The sequence below is a fragment of the Microplitis demolitor genome, chromosome 5 (genome assembly GCF_026212275.2).
Source record: "Microplitis demolitor isolate Queensland-Clemson2020A chromosome 5, iyMicDemo2.1a, whole genome shotgun sequence".
Taxonomy (NCBI): domain Eukaryota; kingdom Metazoa; phylum Arthropoda; class Insecta; order Hymenoptera; family Braconidae; genus Microplitis; species Microplitis demolitor.
In genome coordinates, this window is record NC_068549.1 from 15,147,987 (window position 1) to 15,170,603 (window position 22,617).

General features: G+C 32.7%; 1 protein-coding gene across 1 annotated transcript in view; it reads right to left on the bottom strand.

Moving 5' to 3' along the window:
• The window catches only part of LOC103575322 (serine-rich adhesin for platelets), a 155,226-nt gene that overhangs the window by 83,152 nt on the left and 49,457 nt on the right, over nt 1-22,617 (bottom strand). The window contains exons 6-7 of the mRNA XM_053739157.1: nt 22,170-22,263; nt 9,210-9,374 (exon numbers count right to left, since the gene is read on the bottom strand). Coding sequence (XP_053595132.1) covers nt 9,210-9,374; nt 22,170-22,263 — 259 coding nt within the window. The remainder of the gene's footprint in view (nt 1-9,209; nt 9,375-22,169; nt 22,264-22,617) is intronic.

A 22,617-nucleotide genomic window follows, 5' to 3' on the forward strand; every position in this document is an offset into this window, starting at 1 on the left:
CTGTAAAAAAACTATAACAATACCGAACTTTTACCAAAAAAATGCTGTAAAAAAACTGTAAAAATGCCGAACTTTTACCGATAAAATGCTGTATAAAAACTATAATACGATAATGCAGTAATAATAAAATCGTTGTTTTTGTGATAATAATACCGTCAGTATCCTGCAATTTTGCCAGATTTACGCTGATAAAATAGAAAATTGTAAAAAAATATGGTTTTATTTTTTGTTCGCTTCTGCATTTAAAATCATCGAAAATGTGCAAAATGTAATATTTTTTATTTTATTTTATTGGTTCACACAATTCTTACTCAAACAAAAACATGTAAGTGAAAATAACTATCTGTGAAAATTGATGTTTTCAATTTTCTTAAGTTTGTATCCATCTGAATACATTTATTAACATATTTTAAGTAAGTGATTTGGCATAATGGCTACGAGATCAGACTTACACAAGTAGGTCTCGGGATCGAGTCCACGAGTTAACTAGTGTTTTTATATTTTTTTTTTTTTTCATGACAGTTATTTAATATATAACTTTATAAGGTTTTATATAATTATATAAAATTATATATAACTGAATAAAATTTTGTATAATTATATATACATTTTTTTACGGGTAGAACGGTTTGATGCTGCAAAAATGCCGAAAATATACTATAAATATGCTGTATAATTACTGTTTTAATTCTGTGAAAATACCGTATTTTTTCTGTTTCATTACCGTAAATATTAGGAATTTATTTCATAAATTTTTGGTAATAATGCGGCAAAAAAACTGACTAAAATAACTCGAGTAATACCATATTTATGCAGTATTTATACCGTATAATTCCGGTATTATTTCGGTATTTCCAAAACCGCGAGGGGAGCTCAAATATACAACTTCATTAAGCGATTTCTGATAATCAATTTGGAAGCGAGCTAGTGGCAACCAACTGTAGCAACTTGCTATCAAGTTGGCCGCAAATACTGTCCCAATGTATGCCAATAGCTGGTATTTCCTTAGTTGACAGGATTGACGAAAGTTGCCTTCAATTTTCTCAGAAAGTTGATGACAGGTTGCGGTAGTAGATTATCATCAGATTATCTACGAACGTTGGTAACAACTTGCAGTCAATATTTACGTCACAATTTTAAACCCTTTCGTTGTATATATAGTTATACCCGCTAGACAGTACCAAAATCAGGCAATTAAGCGCTATATATATATATATATATATATATATATATATATATATATATATATATATGTATGTAGATCAATTGAAATATTTTTACTTACTAATTGCGTCGAAAATACGCATAATTTTCTCTAATTAAGTCATTATTATAGACTAACAACTAATGACGCATCAGATGATTCTAAAAATTTTCAAAACCACTTACAACTTTTTTTCCGTAGAAAAGTGCAAGAGAATAAGTATATTTACGAATATTTGAACGGTAAATGTTAAGATGTCGATGTCAATAATAAATAAAATAAAGACTCATCCAACATTACGACGTGTCAACCGAAGCGCGCAAGCAATAGCTAGTGCATATATATATATATATATATATATATATATATATATATATATATGTATATTCATATGTCCATGGAGATTCTGAAAAAAAAGAAAAGCATACCCTTGGGTCAAAGAAGAGGGAGGATAAGTACTTAGCACCATTTGCTAGTTGTAATAGGTGAAAGATGCTGGAAGAGGGGTCAAACCACTAAACCATTTGATATTTAAAATTATTAACAGAAAAGCCCGACGTTGATGAATATATATTCGACGTTAATTTTAATGGGAACTGTCGTTAAACAACTGCAACTATTTGTCTTATAAAAATAGATCAAGCAGGTTATAATGTTTGGCAGTACTAAATTATTAGTTAGTACTATTATATTGTTTCTAAAAAATAATACTATAAACAGTATACCCTCACGTGTTATATATCACGACTACGCATTACTTTAAGACGAATTTTTTGAGTTTAGTTTGGAAGTCGATTTCTAATAGTATACATTAAAACTATTCACAATCAACACGACAAAAAGAAAACAAATCCTACCAAAAACAGATTCTCTGTATAACATCGCGCCAAGTACACGTTCAAAATTTTTGTTGGAGATATAGGAACGTTGTCATACATACATATTATACATTACGTTAATTAATTTTCTATAGTTTCAGTAACCATACATACTGTTGTAATTATTTTTCGTAGTTAGTCTGTTCTAATAAACTGAACAGAGCAGACGTGCTACGGTATACAACTTCGTATCGTTCATTTGTCTATTACCCAGTGTAAAGTCAACAGGTTATGGGCCCAGGCAAATAACGAGGTCACAGAAGTTGATAGTTTTCTTTGAGTTATTTAGTGAATATTTATGATTGCTGAAAGTAATTCAATTGTGAAGTTAAACGACGATAATTACGCGCTATGGAAGTTCAAAATTCAGATGTTACTGATGAAGGATGACCTATGGTGTGTATTTGAAGATCAACCACCAACACTTCCAGCGGAACTGGTCTCATGGGGAAAAAGGGACCGCAGAGCACGCGCTATCATTGGTCTGTCTATTGAAGATGGTCAGGTTGGCCTTATAAAAAATGCTACAACCGCGAAAGAAGCATAGTGTTCATTGAAGGAGTTCCATGAGAAGTCCACACTAACAAGTGAAGTAATGCTGTTGAAACAGTTATGTTTGAAACGATACACCGAGGACAAGAGCATGGAAGATCATTTGGCCGAAATGGACGCGCTGATGGATAAAATGACGGCGTTGGGGGAGCAGATGACGGATAGGTATAAATTCGCAATAATTCTATGCAGTCTACCTGATTCGTACGGCCCGCTTATCACCGCACTAGAATCAAGGCCAATTAAGGATCTTACATACAGTGTAGTAAGGAATGCCATAATCGGAGAATACAGAAGACGTGAAGGGCAAGTGAAAACAAGTGATTGTGGGGATTTAGCATTAAAAGTGTACAGAGACAATAGAATGGAATGCTATTTCTGCCACAGAAAAGGACATATTAAGTCAAACTGTCCAAAATACCGGAAGTGGAAAAATAAGTCCGACAGATTAAAAGCTAATACAGTCGAGTCTCGTTATGAACCCGCATAAAGGGGTGTAGGGGAATATAATTCTAAGAATTTGTGTACCCCCACTCTGTCAGCGCAGGCGACAGTCGTGAGTTGAACTTCCCCTACTTTTTAAGCGTGTGAGTGTGTACGTGATTGTTTCCAGTATCTCGTTATGAGTCCGTTTGACTTGAGTGTTATATTTCTTATAGTAATACAGCTATACAGTGTCTTGCTTATAAACAAATAATAGGACTAATATGATAAATAAACTCTTAATTTCTTTTCATAAATATACGGTCTCATATCGAGACTCTGAAATTAATTTTTTTTTCACGTTGTGGAGGGGGAAGGTCTTCCGTGGAAATCCTGGTTCACGGACTCATAACGAGCGGACTCATAACGAGACTCGACTGTATCGTAAAAGCTGATAGCGATGACTCATCAGGTGAAAGTGAGTCACAGTCATTGTTAGATATCGCATACACAGCACACAATAATCGAAAACAAAACATCTGGTTTTTCGATTCCGGTGCAAGTAGACATATGACAAACGACATTAATTTTTACAATACACTTAACACAAACTACAGGTCTACAGTCCGCGTTGCAAACAGACAGTCCAGTCAAGTATACGGATTAGGCGTCGGAAAAGTTAAATGCTTAGACAGTCAAGGAATAGAGCAAACATTAGAGCTTAACGATGTTTGGTATGTTCCTGATTTTGAAAACTCTTTAATCTCAGTCAGCAAGCTCGATGAAAACGGTTTCCATTTCTCAATCCAGGGTGGTACGATGAAAATTTTCAATAAGTCAAAAGAAATCGCAGTCGGTGACTCAAGGAGCGGCATGTACGAACTACGACTTCCTCAGAAAGCATTAGCAGTAAACGATGCACACAAGGACTGTATCCATGAATGGCATAAGCGTCTAGCCCACCAAGATCCAGAGGCAATAAGGCGTCTAGAAGCTGAAAATCTAGCTACAGGGATCACTATAAAAGACTGTGGAATCAAGGCCTATTGCGACAGCTGTATTAAAGGAAAGATGACTAGAGCGACTTTCCCAAAACGCTCCGAACGCAGTACTACAGGACCACGACAGCTTATCCACACAGACTTATGTGGACCGATGCCGGTAAGAACGCCAGGAGGCCGAAGATATTTGATAACATTTGTAGATGATTTCAGCGGTTATTGTCAATTGTTTCTCCTAACACCTAAGTCTCAGGCAAGTACTGCAATTAAAAATTTTATTGAAAATTGCAAAACTCAGTTTGGACAAATTCCTCAGGTTTTGAGATCGGACCGAGGTGGAGAGTATATGGCACACGAACTTAAAAATTATCTGGACAATTTAGGGATCGAGAGACAGTTAACAGCGCCATACTCACCCCAACAAAACGGCATTGCCGAAAGGAGGAACCGTTACCTGATGGAAGCAACTCGGACAATGCTGATCGACACGGAATTATCAAAAAGTTACTGGGGAGAAGTAGTAGTAACAGCATGTTACCTACAAAACAGATTACCGACGAAGAATAAAATTAAAACTCCATTCGAGCTTTGGTATGGAACCAAGCCCGACTTATCCCACATCAAAGTATTCGGCTGCAAAGCCTACGTACTCGTACCTAAAGCAAAAAGAAACAAGTTAGTTGAAAAAGCAGCCGCGCATACCTTTATAGGCTATTCTATGGAGTCAAAAGTATACCGGTTATTGAATAACGAAACAGGGAAGATAATTGTTAGCCGAGACGTTATCTTTATAGAAAATGAGCGAGTAGAAAATACAATAATAATCAAATGCGAGGAGGACAACACAACTGCTCAAGATAACCTGCCGACGACGGACTTAAAACAAGAAACAGAGCAAGACTCAGATGTGGACCATTCTAGTAAAAAGAAAGACGAACAAGTCAAAAGTGGCACATCAAGGGGGAATAAGTCCAGAATGTCACTCGATGATGTACCACTAGCCGTCAGGATGGAACAACTATTAGAAGAATCTCTTGACACAATGGAAATCGATGAAGACATAGCAGATATCACTAGTGAAAATACCATTGAAGAACCTAAGAACTTAGAAGAAGCCTTAGCCGGACCCAATGCAGAGCAATGGAAGCAAGCGATGGCTGAAGAAATAAAATCACTTCAGGATAACAATACTTGGACAATAAAACCCATACCCGATGGCAGGAAACCAATAGGCAGCAGATGGGTATTTAAAATCAAAGGTAATTCTAAGAATGAGCGAATAAAATTCAAAGCAAGACTCGTGGCACAAGGGTTCTCCCAAAAATAGGTCAAGATTACGATGAGGTCTTTGCACCGGTCGTAAAACATGCGACATTTAGAACTTTTCTGTCAATCGCCGGCGCCAGAAAATATTCAATTAGACATTTGGATGCAAAAACTACCTTCTTAAACGGACATCTTAAGGGAGAGATTTATATGAAACAACCCCAAATGCTTATCAAGAATGGACAAGAAAATTACGCATGCAAACTCAACCGCAGCATTTATGGTTTAAAGCAATCAGCGAAAATCTGGTACGAGACACTGAAACAAACATTGAATAAAATTAACTTTGAGTCGTGTGATGTCGACCCATGTCTATTTCGAAGACGACAAGCCAGTGGATATATTTACTTGATATTCCACGTGGACGATATTCTTGCAGCACGTCTCAGCAATGATATAATCATGAAGCTTAGCAGGGAATTGAATAAACAATTTATAATTACAGATCTTGGCGAACTAAAGTGCTATTTGGGAATCAAAGTGCGCCGCAACAAGGCAGGGGATTTCCTGGTTAGCCAAAGGAAGTACATCAATAAAATTATTGAGAATGCGAGATTAACAGAAGCCAAGGGATCGAATATGCCCATGGATCCTGGATACATGAAAATGAGAGACATGACTCCAAACATATTTAACACCACCTACCAAAAGTTAATTGGATCACTACTGTATTTAAGCGTTAATACGAGACCAGATATAACCGCGCCCGTGGCCATCTTAAGCCAACACATAAAAGATACGAAACAGCAAGATTGGAATGAAATTCAACGTGTAATACGTTATCTAAAAAATACTTCCGAGTACGAGCTATTGTTAAGCGATTCGACGGCAACCGATAAACAACTACTGGGATATGCAGACGCGAATTGGGCTGAATCAAGAACCGACAGAAAATCCAACAGCGGGTATCTGTTCAAATTCATGGGCGGCACAATAAGCTGGAGTTGCAAGAAGCAAGATTGCGTTACAGTGTCATCAACGGAATCAGAGATAGTGGCATTGGCTGAAGCATGCAGGGAGGCCGCATGGTTGAGAAACCTGGTAGAGTTCCTTGATGCAAAGCAGACCACCCACAGTAATATTCGAAGACAACCAAAGTTGCATAAGTAGTCACAGAAACGGTGGCTGCAGCAACAGAACTAAGCACATCGACATAAGACACTATTATGGTCGCGAGCTAGAACAAAAGGGTGTGATTAAAATCAAGTACTGTCCAACTGAATTGAACCAGGCAGATATTTTAACTAAACCTACAGGAGCTGTGAAACTAAGAACAATTTCCGAAAGCATAGGATTGAAGAAATGGCCGTAAAATTGGAAGCACAACGTTGAGGGGGAATGTTGGAGATATAGGAACGTTGTCATACATACATATTATACATTACGTTAATTAATTTTCTATAGTTTCAGTAACCATACATACTGTTGTAATTATTTTTCGTAGTTAGTCTGTACTAATAAACTGAACAGAGCAGACGTGCTACGGTATACAACTTCGTATCGTTGATTTGTCTATTACCTAGTGTAAAGTCAACAATTTTTTACAAATAAGAAAAAATTATTTTTTACAAAAAAAATAAATCAAATCGAAAAAATACCAAGTACTTAAAATCCTACCAAAAACAGATTCTCTGTATAAAGTCGCGCTAAGTACACGTTTAAAAATTTTAAAGGTTAAAAAAAAATTATTTTTTACAAAAAAAAAGTCAAATCGAAAAAATACCAAGTACCTAGTATGATGCAAAATCATAACAACCATTTTAATAAAATTTCAAAAAAAAATTGTATAACAAAATTTCAATGTACTTGGTGTGCTTAAAAAAGAGTAAAAAAAAAACATGTTTGATTTTATTAGAAATTAATTTTGCTTGAGTACATGTAGTAACGCACACCAAGTACATTGAAATTTTGTTATACAATTTTTTTTTGAAATTTTATGAAAATGTTTGTTATGATTTTGCATCATATTAGGTACTTGGTATTTTTTCGATTTGACTTTTTTTTTGTAAAAAATAATTTTTTTTTCTACTTTTAAAAAATTTTAAACGTGTACTTAGCGCGACTTTATACAGAGAATCTGTTTTTAGTAGGATTTTAAGTACTTGGTATTTTTTCGATTTGATTTATTTTTTTTGTAAAAAATGATTTTTCCTTATTTGTAAAAAAATTTTGAACGTGTACTTGGCGCGATGTTATACAGAGAATCTGTTTTTGGTAGGATACTTTATATGCTTCTTATAAGTTAGAATTTCCCCTGCGAGACGGAAGCTGCGAGGTAACTAATTATTTTGTTTTTTTAATTAATTTTTTTCGCAAACATAATAAACCCCAGGAGATTGGTTTTTGACATTTCTTATTCAGAATTTATTGCCCTTTAATTTAATACCAGTCATCATAGGGTTTTACATTAATAGATAAAAGTTTTTTAATGAAAATACACGGTGTCTCGGCTTCCCTATTGTTATTTTATTATTTATTTAAAAAATGCGGCCGAATTAAGCTTTCTTATTATTATTTTCGTGATCTAAGGAATTTTTTACATATTATCAATAAAAAAATCTGGGCGTCGGTTGACCCTGCGGGCCAGCCCCAAAACTTCCCGCTGTTTTCGGCCTTAAAGAGCTCGAAAACATTAGTGTAGATATATTTTCGAGCTCTTCGAGCTCAGAATGCTATCACATGCAATTGTTTTTTTACGATCTTTTCAAGCTCTAACAAGTTACCTGTTATGCTGAAGTTTGAAAATTTAAGAATCGAAAATCATCAATGAAGCGGTTTTTAAAATTTAGTTCCTGATTTTGTTCAGTAAATTAAGTGTATTGAGGCAGAAATCAATGTCAGGGATCAAAATCAAGATTTAAATAAGTTTTGACTCATGTAAGAAACAATAAAATATGAAATATCCGATAAAAATATTAAAAACTACGTTTTATCGATTTTTTTGTTGATAATATGATTTGAACTAAAAACCAAGTTCGATGACATTATATAATCAAAAGAAACCATAAAAAAGATGAGTTGGTATGATATCAGGCACATTTTAGTACGTTATATTCTGATTTATCCGGAAAAAATAACATAAAATGTTATTTTTTTAACTTTTCAACGCCGATATCTTTTGAACTAATCAATCGATTTTGATAGTTGACGTGGCAATCGGCGCGTTTTATTGAATTCTAGAGCTGATTAAAATTTGAAATCGATCGCGTCAGTCGTTTCGAAAATATTTAGAAAAAACCGTTTTTCACCATTTCTTTCTCCCGCGATAACTCTCGAACGAATTATCCGATTTTGATGTTTGAGGTGGCAATCGACGCGTTCTATTGAGTACTAGAGCTGATTAGATTTTGAAGTTGATTGTATAAGTCGTTTTTGAGAAATCAATAAAAAACTAAAAAAAAAATTTTTTTTTTTTTCGTAATTCGCAAATATTTTCAAGTCTATTCGATCAAATAATCTGAAATTCTCAGGAAAGTTGATGGCCAACAAGCTCTTTCAATTGCCACCTCAACCATACAAATCGATTCATTAGTTCAAAAGTTACAAAGAGTTTACACACACACACACACACACACACACACACACACACACTCGGACATCATTCTGAAAATAGTCAGAAGAGCTTCCTAGGACCTCAAAACGTCGACATCTGATGAAAAGTCGATTTTCGAAAATCGGGGTGAAAACAATAACTTCCCGAAATTTTTGAAAACCGTCGATTTTCTTAGCGGGAAGTTAAAAAATCCAGTAGTTAATTTCCCCCTACAACGCTTAAGAGTAAATTAAGTGCACTAAATATAGAATTTGAAAAAGATATCAACTTACAACAGTCTCGAGAAATTTGTTCGTATACAAGTTTAGCAGCCGTGATTTCATTGACGTAATCCCAAAGCCCATCACAGGCGATAATAAAAAAATCTTCCGTTCCATCAAGAACCCCGGAATAGATTTCTGGTTCACTAGTGACATATGGTTTGTACTTAGGATCTCCTGCAAAAAAAAAAAATAAAATATAAATCCTTAAATTGTAGATCTTACATATTCGTAGAAAAAGGAACATTGTCAACTTAAATCCAGTTATAAAAACCTAAATAAAAACCGGGAAACTAACTGACTCTGCGGGAAGGTCCTAAAACTTTCTTCTACTTTCGAGCACCTTAGGCACGGGAATATTATTGTCAATATTTTAAAGCTTTTCTGGCCCGACAACACCCTTACACAGAGAAAAAAATATTGTCTAAGTACACGTATCGCTATTCAGGCTATACGCTGTACACTCATCTTACTTAATGATATGCCGTGTAGCCAATTCACATATACAGAGTTTCCTCACAGTACATCACTAAACCTACATATGTTTGCAATGGCTATTTCTTGCATGTTTAAATTAAAGAAATCAATACTTAACCTAAAACAAATAAATATCATTAATTTAATGATACTATAGACTACTGAATAAACATGTGAGTATTCTTTCTTACTTAAGTAAGGTGACCTTATCGTTATTCTGATGATATGCCATTTGCAGATACATTGGACGGTCATTCTGACAATATTTTTCTCGTAGGGTAGGTACATTGGTATTTTCCGCTCTGCGAGTTTCAAAAAAGGTACGTTTCGTATTATTTATTTATTTATTGTTTTTTGGCCATAGAGTCTAGGCTCTTTGTGGCCATCAGGAATACAAATATTACACAATAAAATAATATATAATATAATTATAAGATCAGAAATAAAAAATATAAATGTAAACTAAGTTCATAATTGTAAAATTAGCAAATAAACAATGAGGATCTGGTTAGTTGTGATGGAATTTTAACAATAAAAAATTACACCATTTTTCATAAGAAATAAATAAGGTATTTATTAACACTTTGTACACTTAATGATTGTGAGAATTAATGATTAACAATTTGAATTCACGATGCAAAAAGATGATGGAGAAAGCGTTGTTGAGCCGTCGTTACCGCTCGGTGGTGACGTGACAGCCTCGCTGCATAAAACGAATTTTCCCATTTGCTTAAAAGCGTGCTAATAGAAATAGTTAATAGCCAATTTTCCTTATTGGCTGCCGAGCACGCCGTTATAAGACGAATTATCTGATTGGCCGTCTGATAGTGGGTTCTCATGCCGTTTTGACACGATCATGAGCAAGAAATTGCATGTGTCGGGCCCAGATAGCGAGTGACCCGGCACTATTCTAACCTTGAAGTCAGTAGCGAGTTCAGCAGCTCCCGGACGTAACAGAAATGCACGAAGCTTTTCAAATTGTCTAAGCTCGTGACAACAATAATAATACAATATCCTCATCATAATAGTATCATTCCTCACACATTAATCTCTTAAGTTCAAAAAATAATTAAATTTTAAATTAGAAATAATAACACCACATGTACAGCGATAAAAGGAAGGCAAAGAAAGATAGTTTATTAAGATATAGAGTGATTGCTGTTTAGTTGTCATCAAGTGACTGACTGACTTTAGTCACGTTTCTATAAAACAAGAGAATAAGACATTTGTTTTCTAAATATTCAAATATTTAAAAATATCAGTTTTACTTTCGTTACAGTATTTTGTACTACGATAATTAGGGAGTACTAGTAAGTCTTGCCTATCATCGCCTCTCCGAAGTCTAGGTTCAAAAATAAATAATTCAGTACAGAATAGAGGCATTTGATGCATTTTAATTGCTTTATAAATCAAATAGCAGTAAAAGAATTCTCGCCTAATTTTTAGTGTAAGCCAGCCTAGATCACAGTAGTAGGGGGTAACATGTTCATATCTTTGAATTTTTTAAATATAACGAACACAAGCACTTAATTTTCATTGCATTTTAAACTGTTGTTGTGCAGTTATTTCGCTATATACCGCAGCACAATAATCAAAGATAGGCTTAATTAAAGTGATAACAAGATTTTTCCTTGCACGGAAATTAAAAACGTTACTATACAGTTTTAATTAAGGACGTTTCCACCGAAATCACTTTTCATACAATCATTCTGAAATTTTGAATACATATACTTTTCAGTATCCTTTATGCGTAGAAATTTCGCAAATAGCCCTGGCGGTACTAAATTTGTAATTATTGATTATTTATATTTGCATATTTAACATGTAAACCCTACCTCGATCAGTGTTGTAGTACACGTTTTCATGAATAAAAATAGAAATTTTTTTAAGATTGTTTTGAGAAACTGAAAATCATTAATTGAAGATACAACGAATATGTTTCTGTAAAAATAAGAAAATCAAGCAGTATTTATTTTGTTGTAAAAAATGCTAAAAGTTAACTACTCTTAACAGTTTTCGAATTTTCTGTCGTTGCTTGAACTTGACAACGTTACATTGAGCAGGAAGTTTGAAATCTGGAATTTCACGTTGAGTTGTTTCATGAATTTCTTTTTGATTTTTTTGCTTTTAGCCTCAGACATACTTGTTAAGGCTTTGGTTGTTTTAGCACCAATTTTTTTTTTTTTTTAATGAATATTTATTTACAATCACCAACATAAAAGTAACCTCTAAAAATTTTTTAAAACATTGAAATTCTACGACACGTGTCTCCTCACGAGAATAAACAGAGAAAAAAAACCACGTTGCCAGATTGTCGAATCGACACCATGAGAATATTTTTGGACTTCTGCGCATGTGAGAGCAAGCGAAAAAGTGCACTGTATCTCAACTAGTTTTCATTATATTAATAGTACTTAACATAGAGAGAATCGTCTTTAATGTTGGGCACGACAGCTCGGTGGGAACGTCCTTAAAGTAAATTGCTCGCATCATTCGTAGCCAAAAGTATAGCATCATCGTAACTGCAAAAAGTTACCCGGGAAAAACGAATCATATATGGTTTATATATGATTTCATATATGGCTATGTATAGTCATATATGACTATATATGGCCATGTATACCCATATATAGTTATATATCAGAGTACACCATTTACTTTTTCTCATCCATGAAATTACATATGGCCACACAGACGGCAGAGGCAGCCAGTCGGTTCTCGTGTGGCTCGGACGATCACCCAAGTTAAGCAGCATCGAGCATGATTGCTACTTGGCTCGGTGACCGTTTAGCCATGCGTTGAGCTCGAACGGAAGTCTCTGACTGCTAGGCGCGGGATGAAGATCTAGCGGTGAGTAAAATGGGGATTTTATCGATCACTAGAGCCTCACCCAAACCGAACTGTACTGACAATAGTTTTCTCTGTTGTTTCCCTTGCCCCTATACTCTCACAGTCAAGGTGGGGGATAGGGTATTACCGTAATGATACAGTACAGTATAAGCACAAGTCAGGCCACAGCCGCACAATGAAAGCAGAAAAAAGAAAGCAATTGCGATATTAAGGCAAAAAGTGTAAAAGGCCGTACACGCGGCTATACACTGGAACAAATAAAGAAAAATCCATATGGCCACATATGACTTGACCAACATATATATATATATATATATAGCCGTATATGGGCATATATAGTTTTTCAGTGATTCTATACGAGGCCGTATATGACTATATATAACTATAGATGGCCATATTTGAGCATATGTATTTATTAAGTTTTACTATATATGGTCATATATGATTATATGTAGGCCTATATTGTCGTATATTGAAGTACATAATGTATTGTTTACTCATCTTAGATATCATATATGACCATATACAGTCGACGCTCTGAAAATGTCCGCTCTGGGGGTGTAGGGGAATATATTTCCTAAAAATACAGTCCCCCCACTATCATACTATTATGCTCGATTTGGACGTAGATTTTATTTTCATATTCGACTCTCTTTAAGTGTCCGCCTTGAATCTGGCCGCTGTGAGAAATTATTCGTGAATAGAAACTATATATATATTTAGTGGTTAAGGGTAAAATTTAACTATATTAAAATGAATTATTTAAACCAACTAATAATGATAAATGAATGTTTTATTTATCCAACGTAATTAACACAGTAAAAGAAAAGTATACAAAATGAAAATGCTTGAATGCGTGTTCACAGTTCAGCGGTGTATCTTGTAATCGTAATGTCTCTACGAATGAGGTAGAGACCGAATATGGAAAAATCGATCTTCGGCGTAGATTGCCGAAATTGATCGATCGTAATTATTGTGGCAACGTTACATATAGATATACGTATACAATAGGGTGTTTCAAAATAAACAACAAATTTTTTTTTTTTTTTATGGTGACTAATAATTAAAAGTATAATTAAAAATCAAAATTTTGATACCAATCCGGACTCTTAATAGTGATATTAAGGGTTGCCTCAATCCATTTTTCCATTTTCCATTTAAATAACACGGGAAAAAAATTTTTTTTTTTTTTAGAATTTTCTAGCTTACAAACCAAACGACAGATTTTTATGCCCAGTATATAATTTCGTAGGAAATTGAACGCTCTACAAAAAAAGTCTCTTATCATTTTTTGATAAATCCCACTGTTCGAAAGTTATTTGAGTTTCAAGTCAAATTCATAGTAAATTTTGAGATTTTTTTTACTTTTCCGACGAAACTATCAGTCTTAACGATAAATGTCATTGGAATTTTTTGTAGATAATTTTATTCCTCACAAATTATAATAAATAAAGTTTTTCGAAATTCTGCATTGCTCACAAGTTATTTGCATTTCAATGTCAAGCTCTTAAAAAAATAGATTTCTGATTGATTTTAAGAGTTTGACATTGAAATGCAAATAACTTGTGAGCAATGCAGAATTTCGAAAAACTTTATTTGTTATAATTTGTAAGGAATAAAATTATCTACAAAAAATTCCAATGACATTTATCGATAAGACTGATAGTTTCGTCGGAAAAGTAAAAAAATCTCAAAATTTACTATAAATTTGACTTGAAACTTAAATAACTTTCGAACAGTGGGATTTATCAAAAAATGATAAGAGACTTTTTTTGTAGAGCGTTCAATTTCCTACGAAATTATATACTGGGCATAAAAATCTGTTGTTTGGTTTGTAACCTGGAAATTTAAAAAAAAAAAAAATTTTTTTCCCGTGTTATTTAAATGGAAAATAGAAAATCACTATTAAGAGTCCGGATTGGTACCAAAATTTTTATTTTTAGTTATACTTTCAATTTTTAGACATCATAGAAAAAAAATTTGTTGTTTCTTTTGAAACACCCTAGTATACAAGTATGATTGTTGCGAACATTTATAGAGAGTTTGAAAAAATTATTGATTGTCCATTGGTGGGGAAACGACTAAACGTTAAAATGAGGGGAACGAACATTTTCAGAGTGGCCATATAGAGAGAAATAATGATACTTTCTCATTTTAGTACAATGAAAAAAATATTATTACTTGCTTAGAAATATTTGTACAGCAATAACTAATCATGTTTCAGTAGGAAATTTACCCTTCTTCGAGAAAGGTCGTTCATGTTTTTTTCGTGAATCCAACAATTTAAGATATTGAAGCTTACAGTTTGATTTGTTCAAAAATCTATCTAAAAAATCTACTAATCTAAAAAAAAGACCTATGGTGATCTCAATTCTACACATAAGTAAAATCTACGAAAATATGGGTTTTCCATTATTTGTCTACGAAGATCAAGACGAAAAACGGAAAATCCCTAAACTCGAAAAACTCAAAATGCTGATTTTTATGGAAATTTCATAGCTTTTTGAAATAAAATTGTAACAGGGTATTTTTCAACCTTGCTAAGTTTGGCCCCTTCATTTATTGATTTTAATAAGGGCGCCACTCGAAGATAAGAATCGGCCTTCCAGAACCGGAGATGTAAATTTTGAAAATCAGGGTCGTTGAATTTTACAAGAGTGAGGAAGAATGAGGAATTAAATTTAATTATACACAATATTTAACTAATGTAATTATCAAATTTTATTTATCACTTAACAATTATACCCACCAGGCTTTACGTCACTTATAATTTATTGAAATCAAAAACTGTCCACCGGATTTTATAATTAATTGATGAGTCCCCTGGACTTTTATTTTTACCAGAAAGTTATTGAGTCCTCTGGACTTTTACAATAAATTTGGCAACCGGCCAGATCCCCTAAATCTAATTAATTAAAATGATTACATGAAAATTTTAATTTTCCTGGAATTATTTTATCGTACGCACACAAACACACACACACACACACAATTTTATTTCTTTTCCTGTCCACTGAACTCAATTCACCCACACACACATGTTTTATGATATATTCAATTTCCCTTTTTCACACTTTTTACTTTATCTCAATTTACTACATTTATTTATTATAAATTTTCCACTATTGAATCATATTTTAAAAAATAATTATTATTAAATTTATTTTACAAGATAAAAGATGCATATGATATAGATAAATAGTTCATACATTCAAATAATTATCAATGTATCATTCAGGTGTCGCGAAATTATCTTTATAATTTATATTTTTAATTTAAAACTAGGCCCAGGGCTAAGAAAAATAATCATAATAATAAATAAGGGCGACGAGCGCACCACGTGGGTGACGACCAACAGGTGGAGGAGATGTTACGTCCCAGCCTGTACGTCAGATGACGTAGGCATTTACTTCTCTAATTACCGACCTGAAATCTAACTAATTATATCGAATATCGATAACCAAGTAATTTCCATAGTATTTAATTGATTATATAAAATAATATAATATAATAATAGAATAATGTTATTCAAGATATTTGAACGTTAAGGATATGAGTAATAGTTGATAAAGTTATTTTTCTATATTTTATCAAATATAAATAAACGCTGACGCTTCGAGTAAATTCTCGAGACGTGCAGCTGCACAAACATCTATTTTGTTTAAGCTAACTTTTAATAGATAAGTGACTCATTTGTTAGTAACAAAAGCGGAGAGATCGTGAGAATTAAGTATTTTCAATAAATATTAGAATGGATCATTCGAGAACATGCATTATCTCGAATGACCCCTCCATATGAATCGATGCGCGGCTCTGATGCCCAAACGTATTGATAAGAGTTACCCTAGTTTTTCTCGATCAAGAAAAGGCAGTCTGAAATATAGAATCATTGAGAGCAGTCAGGCTCAATATTAAATACTCAACTTCTTTCTCACCCTCTTGAAGTTATTGTTAGGAGAACTTTAACAAATTTATAAATTGATTCAATTGTATATTTTCACATTATTCAAATTATTCTTTTACAATTGAATAAATCGGATTGAGATATAAAACAATATATAATCGAACAACTAGTTTATTTCAACCACCGAATGGTGGCTGTTCAACCCATACTTAATAATTATTTATAATTATATGCAAGATCTCATTACGTCCAATTCAAATCGACCGCTCAACGATGCCAGCGCCAAAACATCAACCAGGAGGTAACAGAGAGAGTAGTTAAATCAGAAAGATACGGACTGGTATTGAGTACGGACGCTGTCCTAGTATAAAAAAGAGATAAGATTGCTGATAAGTTGTGGATTATTAGTAATTAAAGTTATTGCTGTCGTTATAATTCACCGGCTGAATTAATTTTTATTTTCTTTGATATTGTGTTGTTGATTTAAAGATTTATGAGTAAGTACTTTGAATTTCTTTCGCTGTACATATTTTCATGTGATAACCTCCTCCGGTAGTTGTTGGTCACCGCGGCGAGAAAAATTAATTTATTTATAATCGCCAACTGAATGTTACATGATAGTTAAGAGAAATAATTATAAATAAATATCATTGGAATTTTTTTTTTTATATATATTAAAAAATATCCATATATATACATATAACTAAAAATATACAACGTTTGTTAAACGTTGCTGATATATATATGTATATATATATATAGATGTATATATCTATAGTGCACATACAATACTTGAGCAAATTCCTCGAATACTGACATCATCACTTGGGTATAAAAATTCCTAAATTATTCAAACTATTATTTACTTAAAATATCTGTAAGATATTTTTTATTATTATTAATCTTTATTTTTTATTTGAAATAACTAAGTGATTTTATTTTCTTGTTTTGATTTATTGATATACCCCAGCGGTCAAAATTATTATTGAATTTTTATTAATAATTATTTCAAAGAGAGAAAAATTTATTATTTTGATTGTGAGTGAGGAAAAATTCCGTATCTTTTTCTCTGTCACAAGTGCTGAGAAATAATATGAAATAAAAATATTGTTATTATTTATTAATTTGGGAAAATTTTAAATGAAATAATTGTTTCTTTTATTTAATATTAAAAATCAATATTATTAATTGAATTAAATTATATTTATTTTTGGTTTATTGAGTTTATATAATTTGTTTTGATACTGCGATTATTGTGCGATAAAAACTACCCCCAGCGGGTGAAATTTATAACGATTTTAATTGTATTTTTGGCAATCACCAGACATTATTGTTATTAATTTAAACAAAACTAAATATTGTGTAAAATTATTACTTTTACTATTGTTTATATTATTAAACAGTCGGAAACCAACAGCTGTCGGAGAAAATTTAATATTTATATTCCTCTGGATCTTTTCCTACTGGTTCATCTTATTTTTCCTAATCTTATTTATTATTTGTATGTAATTATCTATTATTTATTTACAATTTTTCTATTATTTATTTAATTTCTATTGGGTCGCTCGATTGTTTATCCGTTCCGTTACAACCGCTTGCTCGGATTTTCCCTCGTAAATTCCCCCTGAATAATTTTTGTCCGTTTTGGATAAACGGTCTGGCGCCTGCGTGCACTAACCCAGCCTGAGGAGCAGGTTCAGGTACACTAATTATTTATTAGTTATAATTTAACAATTATTTAAATTTATTATTTTATTATAATTTTGTGACAGGGTAAATTTAATGAACATAAATAATTAATTAATTTGAATTTGAATTTCGTTGCCGCCAATAACCGGCCAACGACCTCGTAAGTTGCAAGTTAGTGATGCGACTAGTCACCGGGTGTCGCATGGATCACTAAGGCCCGTCCGTTCGTCATTTCCTTAGTTTAAGAAAGTGGGAATAAGTTTCCGGGGAAGTGAACTGAAGTGAAATGATATAAGGGACTGCGGAACGTGAAATAGACAGAGTTGTCCAGACGACGACAGTGGCAGGACGCAAAAAGGATAACCAAGGTTATCATTTGCTAAAATCCATTGTTAAGCGAGAGAGAGTATGGGTGAAATTTCGAGCGGCGAAGCTAAGGAAAACCCAGAGAAGCAGAATAGCCCGGACATCGGCTGGAATCTTGAAATTGTTGGAGTTTTCCTCAAGGTAAAATTTATAATTAATTAAGGCCTCTAAATTAATTATTAGAGGGCCGAATTAATTAAAAATAAATGACTTAATATCTTTCTGCTGGTTTCATGAAATTAGATCGGTAGCTCAAGGCCCGTCGGCCGGTTCAACCACGCGTCTCGAAATTTCCGTCAAGTCTTTTGCCGCGTATTCGCCATCTAGTCGTAACTCTAAATTTATTCTATTCGAGGCATCTCGGCTGGAATAAAATAATTTTCTGCGTAAATTGTCCGAAAAAAATTTAAGTAAATTCAATATCAATTACAAAAGTATCCCAGGCCTGTCGGCCGCTCTAGATAAATTTTCCCGCGTTGTAAAATCGTAATTCCAGGCCTTGCGACGCCAGTTGGTCTGCCGAATGTTCTAGTCAATTTTAACGTTATTCTAGTCATAAAATATTTTTAAAATAATTTTAAATAATTCTAATTAAAATTATAAAATCGGAAAAATCAGAATTTTAAGACGCTAGAAAATTTACGGTAAAATTGTGTCGAGTAAAAATTAAGAACGGATTATTTTGTCAGTAAATTGAGTTGAGTATTGAAGTACGTAGTAAGAATATTTATCAGAAAAAATTGAGTAAATTAACTATAATAATTTTGGAAGAAAATGTTAATGAAATTTATCGGTGGAAAATTAATTAATTAATAATTAAATTAAAACCAAAATGAATTAATTAATAAATACAAAATGAATTAAATAAATCAGTGGAAATTAATAAGAATTAAATAGTGGTGAAAAATTTTATACTGGAACTTTTATTAGTGAATTTTGTATATTGAAAAATCAAGAGTCTATTAATTGAGTATAAGAAAGTGACGTCATGAAATAAAATAGAGTTCAAAGTAGAGTCAGTAATTTTAAGTAAAGGAAAACTGTGTCTGTGATTTAGGTCCGGTGGACAGGTTAAGCTGTTTTAAATAATTATACATCCAGGGGATAATTTTTAAATTAATATTAAGGTTTACCGTCCAGGGGACGAGAGATATTTTAACGTGGGTGTGTGGGTGTGGAAAACGTCCAGGGGACGCATATTAGTTTGCCATAAGAAAACGTCCAGGGGACGCAATTTAGTTTGTCATAAGTAACCGTCCGGGAGACGAGAAAATTTAGTTTGTCATAAGGAAAACATTAGTTTTTCATAAGTAATGTCCAGGGGACACATTAGTTGTCATAAGTATATCAGTTTGTCATAAGAAATAAATATTGTCACAAGGTTAATAAAATAAAGCAAGGTGCTTAATTTAATTTAATTTGGATTAACATTATTTCAGCCTATTCTACGATTCCTCTCCTCTCTCACAAAATATTACAAACGACCCTGAGTAGTAAATTAATCTAATTTAATTAAAATAAAATCATACAACATCCGGTTCTGGAAGGCCGAGTCCATCTTCCAGTGGCGCCCTATTATTCGACTATAATAGTAGGCGCGACCAGACTTGGCAAGAATAATCTCTCTGTCATAATTTGATCTCAGTATTTATTACCATTTATTATTATGTTTCTTATCATTTATTTATCACGTAGGTAGCTACATACGATATCGGACTGTTCCGCGTCTCCGTCGAGGAATTTTAGCACGATATACGTTATAACTTTTACTTGACCAATTATTTCAATGAAATTTTTTTATAATTTATAGTTAATTGCTAAGTTTTTATTATACTAATTTAAATCATTCATTAATTAGAATTTTCTTCCGAGAATTAAATTTTTGGAAATTAACTGAATAATTTATTTAATAGTTAATTCTGGCTCTCCTGAAGAGAATTCATTTTCCGCAATCATTAATTAATTCATTTATGATAATAAATTCTGGCTTTCCTGCCGAGAACTCACTCTATTAAAGACGCTAAGTTGTTAACACTTCTGATAACTTTAATCTCGATGTTAATTAATTTATTAATTCTGGTTTTCTTGCCGAGAATTAAGTAACTTAGATTTTGCTACTGTTCTGTGGTTATATATTTTTAACTCGGTCATTTTCAGCAACTTTCGAAAACCTTCCCACTTAATTAATTTTGGGACAGAAGTCCGAGCATCTTCAATTAGGGCACCCGGCGACAAGTCGAAAAACTCTAACGGGTACTCATTCAGGGTTACGGCTTGGGTAACTGGCAGAACTCTGAATCAATTTGAACACATCTACTTTGATCAATGCAGATTTAAATCATGAAAAATTCCGATCTTTGTTGGTCTGATTAGATTTAGCTAGATCTAAATTTTTTTTTCGAATCAATTTTTTCTTACAAAGAAAAATTTATAAATGTATTTAGGTTTAAAAGTTTAATAAAATTCAAATTAATTCTGAAGAATCCTGGGAAAAAAGCATATATGGTCATGTATGGTCATTCACCTGCATCTTAATAAATAAAAAAGACATTGCATTTCATAATCATCACTCAGTGCAGTGGTTATCGCGCCAGACTTAGCATCGAAAGGACTCAGGATCAAGCTCAGCTAACGCCACGATTTTTCATCAAACAAAAAAAATACTGACCTACTTTAGAGACTATTAGAATACATGAGACATCTGATTGTCATGAATTTTTTTTTTTTTTTCATTGTTTTATCAATTTTTTTTTTAAATACAGCACTATGTATGATCATATATAGTCATATATGACTACATATGGTCATATCTGGCCATATATCGCCAATTTACATATATGACTCGTTTTTCCTGAGTAGAAATACTCAATACCAGAATATTTTATTTTCGTAAGAGACTGTATCCATACATTTTAGTTTTAAATATATAGATTCACACTAATACAATCATCCCTGATTAAACAAAACTATTTGTGACGATTAAAACTGTTTTAATCGTTTTAAATCATCATGAACCGTCAATTGATAATTCAAGAGAATTAAAAACAATTAAATTTTTAATCGTTTTTAATCTTCATGCAGGACCAGAAATTGCTATATATTATTTTACGATTAAAGATGATTCATGACGATTAAAAATTTCAAATCGTTATGAATCATCTTTAATCGTAAAATAATATCGCATTTTCTGGTTCCGCATGAAGATTAATTAAGTACACATGTGTCTATTGATTGATACGATATAACACCAAAGATGGCTTTTTTTTATTGCAAGTTAAGTTTTTTTAAGTGAATAATATTCAACAAAGTATCGAATTTTATAAAGTATAAATCTTTTTTAATAATAATAGAGTTAATTATTTTTATAAGTGTGACCACTGCTGCCAGAACTGCTGCGGGATTCACCCTAACAGTTCGTAGCTGTGCGTGTGATGCCTCGCCGCGATGCGTGGTAGGGATATTATTCCCCTCAATTCGTCTGCCAGCTTCGGTTTCCCTCGGCTGCTTTCGGCTTCCCGACCCACCGACATCGTTTTGGTGCTAGGGGAAGTGTATTTTTCGTCCGCGTTCTGGCTGCAGTGGACTCTGGGGGCATGACACTTATTTCGGACATTTAACGGCGTTTTTCTCCGTGTATTCCTTACATAAACTATTGTATACATCTAATATAAAAAAATATCACTTACCTATTGCTCGTGATACAGCAAGATCACCATTAACCCTCCATATACCGTAGTGTAGTATGAGTCCACCCATCTTTTCTATTCGATCTTTTTCGTCCTAAAATAAAAATATCAGTTACAAAAAATTTTTAAGCTCAAAAATAAGGGATCCCTAATAATCCTGTACATTTTTTAATTTATCCACCTAACTGTTTTTCCAGGGCGATTGATAAAGTTTTGCAAAACAATTAAAGTTCAGTTTTGTTCCTTTCATTGTGTAACGATCATCAAAATGAAAAAATGATTATTTTTAACATTTTTATTTTAATTACACAGTGCATGTAAGGTAAAAAAATTTCAAAAAAATGTTTTAAAAATTTAAAAAAAGTAAAACTTTGGACTTTTTTTTGAATTTATTCTAAATTTTTTGTTTTTTTGCCATACATAAGGTTTATGACAAATAAAAAATGAT